This window comes from Triticum urartu, chromosome 5 (genome assembly GCF_003073215.2).
Source record: "Triticum urartu cultivar G1812 chromosome 5, Tu2.1, whole genome shotgun sequence".
Lineage (NCBI taxonomy): Eukaryota > Viridiplantae > Streptophyta > Magnoliopsida > Poales > Poaceae > Triticum > Triticum urartu.
In genome coordinates this window covers 222,654,858-222,660,530 of record NC_053026.1, presented here as the reverse complement: position 1 = coordinate 222,660,530, position 5,673 = coordinate 222,654,858, and the positions used below count along the sequence as shown (strand labels likewise).

Below are 5,673 nucleotides of genomic sequence, written 5' to 3'. Positions count from 1 at the left end.
GGCGCCGTATCCCCTCTCGAGGGCTTCATCTTTGTAACTGGGCATCAGCAAGCGGGACCAGTGGGAGGTGATGAAGTTGTCACTGAGGCTTCTATGACAATGGTGTCACGAGGGACGATGTAGGAGACGCGACTTTGGCTGATGTGGGATGGCCTCGGCTAGTTTGTTGCTTTGACGTCGAAGCTGCGGTGGCGGGGCCCTATGGTGTACGATGACGGGTAGCAGGTGGTCTATTCGATGATCTTCCACGACGCCAGCCTTGCCTGGTTCTCCTTCGTAGCTTTCCGTCGGCGTCGGAGCGCATCTTGTCGTGGTGGCTAAGGTTTGGCGTGGATCTTCATGTCACTCCACACATCATTTTCAATGTGGGTTGGTTCGACGATCGTCTTTGGCAAAGTCATAGTCATTTCTCAAAGTGTGGGATGGCGACGACGCCTCTAGGGGAGAAGTGATGACGATGACGTTGTTGTATTGTCTCGACATCGCCCTCTTTGGAGTGACGTGTGTGGGTATCTTGTGTGTGTGTGCCTCTCAACGGTTTGTCATGGTTTTCCACGGCAACTCTCTTCTGCTTATTTAATGGAAGAGGCAAATCTTTTGCCTTCGTTTCAAAAAAAAAAGGCTCTGTATCCTGGTCGCATGCTACCCTCCAAAGACATTACACACTAGGAAGGGGCAGCTGGATATAACTGAGAAAATCCTTGGCACAATGTAACTTCACCAAATAACACAACACAAGTGGAAAATATGATTTCAAGAATCTGGCAACACATGTCTGCCACCTCATGAACAAAATTCTAAAATCGAATTACATGAAACACCAAATGAAAGAAAAGCCTAGATATTTACATCAGAAGTGAAATTCTAGCATCCTACCTGAGGAGTCTCAAGAGGCGATAAGGAACACAACATAGCGCGCTAGGTCAAGGAATCAGTGGTTCTCATTCGGAACATAGAAATCAAAGGTGACATCAACATTACCAGATGATTCTCCAGTGTCCTTGAAGTCAACACCAACGATTTTTCCTCTGTACTGCTCTTCAGATTCCTGGTACTCAGGCTTTACACGGCGCACTGGAACAGTCACAGAATACACTGTGCCAAGGCCAGCATCAGTCGAGATATCCACTTGTACATTATCACGTGATTCAATCTCGACAAATTCAGATAGTGCCTCAACAACGTTTTCCACTATCTTTTTCTTTGCTTCGTCACTGACCTCGCACCTGTCGGAGAATAGAATCATCTTCAGCCTCTGCTTTGCAATACTTGCATTTGTGTTCTCATGTATGGTTGGTGCTGGGAAGATTATCTTCCAAGCCAGTTTCAGACGGTCAAGAAATCCCATATTAACAATACTGTGAAGGAAGCCTTCCATGTCTTGAGTAACAGGAGAGAAGTCCCGCCTTGAAAGAGCAGAGCAGGCACTATATATCCGTGGACAGCTTTGGCGCTCAATGCATAGTCGTCCTGGTGTAAGCATGAGCTTGCTAGATGCAACACGAGGAAAAGCACGAAAGCATCCCTGCGGAATTATATAAATAGGTCAGTCTCTATCTCTACTACTTCAAAAAAGAATAGCGTCCCTTTTCCTGCCAAGCAGAGTGCTTCATCCAACCTTACATATGTTCCTCCCTTCCCTCTCTGCATTTTTCATTTTTTTTTCCTCCTATCTCTGGTTTTTTCACCGATTTTCCTTGAAAACCGTCTTAACTGTCCCACCTTTTATTGACTTACCAGATAAAATATTATGTTTTCTTTGCTAAGCTAATAAGTTCTTAACAAATAAGTGATTTTTATTTAGGTAGGTAAATCACGGGCATGATTTATAAACATTTACACTATGACATTAATATGGGCAGGTAAATCATGGGCTAACGTACTAGAATATTTATATCATGTTGCATCGCACGGTCATGCATGCAATGCAAGGCAGAAGAAAACAGAACTTCACAAAATAATCAATTTAAAAATTTCAGTGGACAGAAAGGACTATGGTAGGAAGAAACACCATGCATGGGTGAGCAAGACCAAACACAAACGAGTGTTTGATTAACTGTGCTTTTGTAAGGATCCTAGTATATTCAGCATCAAGATCCTATGATTGCATCTCTGCAGCACACACATGATCACCCCTAGTAGGATCCACAGCCAATACCTTATGTCATATTGATTTTTTTTCAACAAAATTATGCAACAACAGGATTACCAGGGTGCATAACATGGCCAATATCTGTAAACAGGTATAAAGCAGCACATAAGGGTAGATATAACAGACAGGCATGTAAACACACATTTGCATTTCTGCAACAGCAAAAATGAAGGATGTGCATCTCTAAAAGGAAAAGGCCCAATTGAGCAAAGCAATGGCAATACTGGTACAGAAGAATCACAACCGAGTAAATAAATCATATCTGGAGATCCGTAAACCTCAGGATTGTTCATTCTACTTCTGTAGACAAGAACATTCTACTGTGTGCTGTTTCTCATGCGTGCCATAAAGTTAATAAACCAAATTCCCTAAATCATTAAGTTCTTCATTTTATGTTCCTTGCAAGCGCTTCAGCATCCATACTCAGCTAGGAGGAAGGTGCTGGGTGGCTAGACACATGCTCTCTAGATTGTCTACCAAGTACTGACGGAGTCCTCCTTCGGAAATATAGTACTCCCTCCGATCGCAAATAATTGTCGCTGCTTTAGCAACTTTAGTATAAAGTTATACTAAAGCAGCGGCAATTAATATGGATAGGAGGGAGTACATTATTTGACAGTCCAACTATTTTGGAAATCATAGGGCGTAATTTGACTGTCCAAGTTCAAGGTTTTTCAAATAATTAATCCAATAAATGTGAGTGATGTTATACAAAATTGATACTGTTGCATTTGTACTCTATATCACTTTCTTATGATTGTAATTTTATAACTGTTGACAAAACATTGTTCACGAAATTTATGGTCAAAGCTCACACTTGGGCAGTCAAACTAGTCCCTACATTTCCAACCCGAGAGAGTAGATCTGAACATATTTCAGTATACTAAATGTGATGTCCAGAAGGCATTTTAATAGTGCTTATACAAGATGAAATAAGCAACACACTACAGACAAGAAGTACAAAGTTGAAAAGGGCGAGAAATGCAAATCAGACAAGAGATGGAAAGCACAAAATTTTGGATGACCAGATTTTGCAACCATGGTTGACGCTCCTAGCCACTGCTAACATGCCCAGCAGCTTACTTGCATCACCAACCGAATCGACACAACATTGAAGATGTCAAGCCCACTAGGTTTCGCGGCCGCGCCTACAACTGATCTTCCATGGAGCCAGTCATAAATTCAAACAGACTCCCAAGGACAATGAAAGAAATCGATGCGGAAGCAGAGAAAAGCTCTTAGCTCTGATTTTGTGGTGTGTAGCAATCGACAGGCACTTAGCATAGAGATTAGGGTTTTGAGGGAAATGGGGATGGGGAGGATGACCTTGGAGTTGGCGGCGCGTCGGACCGGCGCGGAGAGGGACATAGCGGAAGGAGCGAGGATTGCGCTGGCCTCGCCGGATACGCGGCCGGAGATCGCCGTCGCTGTCGCCATCACCATAGGTGCCCGAAGAGCTAGGGTTTTGCTTTTCAGTCCTTTGTTTCTTCTTTATTATTGCCCTTCTCTTTTCTGTCTAGACGCCCCGGTCGGTAGGGGAACGGAGAAATCCACGCATCATGGAACTCCAAGTCTCCAACACGTCAGTTCAAAAAAAAAAGTCTCCAACACGTGCCGACGTATTTTCTCCACTCGTCTTCCTTTGAGTTTTTTTTTTTGAAAAGTCTTCCTTTGAGTTGGAACTCACAAAATACCCAAAGTTTCTCCACAAACGGACCTGCACCGATTTTTCTGTCCGCTTCCGCAAGAGCGTGCGATGCCCTCCCTTAGAGGAACTCCAACGGGGGACCCGAACGGACGGCGTTTTTGTCCGTTTTTTATTTGTTTAGATTGGTCCGGCGGATACAAATGTCCGACGCTGTATTTGAATCGACGCGAACGCCTAACGATGGCCCGATCCATTTCGTCGTCGCGCCAAATAAAAGTATTGCAAGCAGTTTGAAAATAAATATATGCATTTAATTAAACATAAAAGTCGACCACGAAGGCTGGCGAAAGTCCACGTTACATTAATAAAAACACTAAAAACTAGACGACGTGCTGCCCTAGGCGGCGTCTGCGTCAGGACCGGTGAGGTCGATCAACATCAGCGCAGGGCCGGCCCAGGGGAACGCCGTGTTCCAGACGGCGGCGATGCCGGGCTTTGTCGCCGCTGCCTGGGCCTGGCGCGCCTCCTCGTCGGCCTCGCGCTCGAGCATCTGCAGACGCTCGCCCTCCCGGCGCTCCTCGGCCAGCCGAACGCGGCGCCAGTGGTCGAGGTAGGCCGCCTCCTGCTTCTCCGTCGCCCCGAGCCAGATTGGCGGAGCGCTGACCCACTCGCACACTACCCCGGTCCAGGAGTAGCGCTCGCGGTAGGCCGGCTTCTCCGGCTCGGCTTTGGGCGGAGGCGGCGGGGCCACCGGCGGCACGATGCAGTCGCCCGCCGTGGAGAGGGCCATGGCCTTCGCCATGGCAGCCTCGAAAGCCGCCTCGTCCGCCTCCCTCCATCGCTCCTCCTCCTCACTCTCCTTGATGGCCGCCTGGTAGGCGGCCTCGGCCTCCTGGTCCTCGTCGTGGACGACGAGCGCGGGCGGCGGCAGGCTGTGGTCGACGTTGCGGATGCCGCGTCGCCTCGCCTCCTCGTGCTCGAAGGCGAACCATCGAGCCCAGTTGGGCGAGTCAGCGCCGCACCTCCTCCGCATGGGCCCTCGCCGTCAAAGGCGCTGGCACTGGGATTCTCTCCGGATCCAAATGCCAGTCATGTGGCAGCGTCATGTCCGGGTACGGCAGAGGCACGCGGTGGTGCCAGTGCCACTCGGCCTGGTGCAACGACACGTTGATGCGCTGCCTCTGCCGGGGAGCGCGCGCCGGGGGGGGGGGGGGGGGGGGGGAGGGGGAAGGGCGGGCGGGGGCTTTGCCCTTGCGGTTGCTGCCGACGCCGGAGAAGAAATCTATACTGGCGGTGGCTAGGGTTGTCGCCGGCGTGGGGGCAGGGGTGGCCAGATGGGGACAGGGGCGAGTGGTAAGTGGATGAGGACGGCCCCGCCGCACGCCCGGCTTAAAAAAGAACAACCGCCGTCGCTGACGCGTGGGCCCAAGGTGGGCGGTCGTCATAAATTATGTTGACCGTGGCGGTTGGGTGGCCGCCATGTGGGGACGCGGCGAACGGCGAGGAGACGCGTGGCGCGTCCGCGCCGACGCATTCCAGGCGCAATTTTGGGCCGAAAATGAGTCGACGCGGACGCCAAACGGACACGATTTGAATTTGGATCGGCGCGTTAGGCCGCCATTTTTATCCGCGCCGACCTAAATGGACGCGGGCGAACGAAATGGGTCGCCCGTTTGGAGTTGCTCTTAGAAGCTCTTTCTAAGAAACATATGCAATTTTATTCATACAGATAACAATCACAGGTACATTGATTTGGATCTAAAATTAAAAAATAAATATAAAGTAACTTCCATGTCTAATAATTACAAAAATACTAATGTCCACACGTGTAGGCGTTTACATCTCACCCACACGCATGGATCAACGTCTGTTT

General features: G+C 48.9%; 1 protein-coding gene across 1 annotated transcript; it reads right to left on the bottom strand.

The window, feature by feature from the left end:
- Positions 1-686: 686 nt before the first annotated feature.
- On the bottom strand, positions 687-3,664 carry LOC125508452 (cell division topological specificity factor homolog, chloroplastic). The gene is made up of 2 exons (XM_048673168.1): positions 3,479-3,664; positions 687-1,525 (listed from the first exon to the last, which is right to left on the bottom strand). The coding sequence occupies exons 1-2, from the start codon at positions 3,593-3,595 to the stop codon at positions 932-934; spliced, it is 711 nt and encodes a 236-aa protein (XP_048529125.1). The 5' UTR covers positions 3,596-3,664; the 3' UTR covers positions 687-931.
- Positions 3,665-5,673: the final 2,009 nt, after the last annotated feature.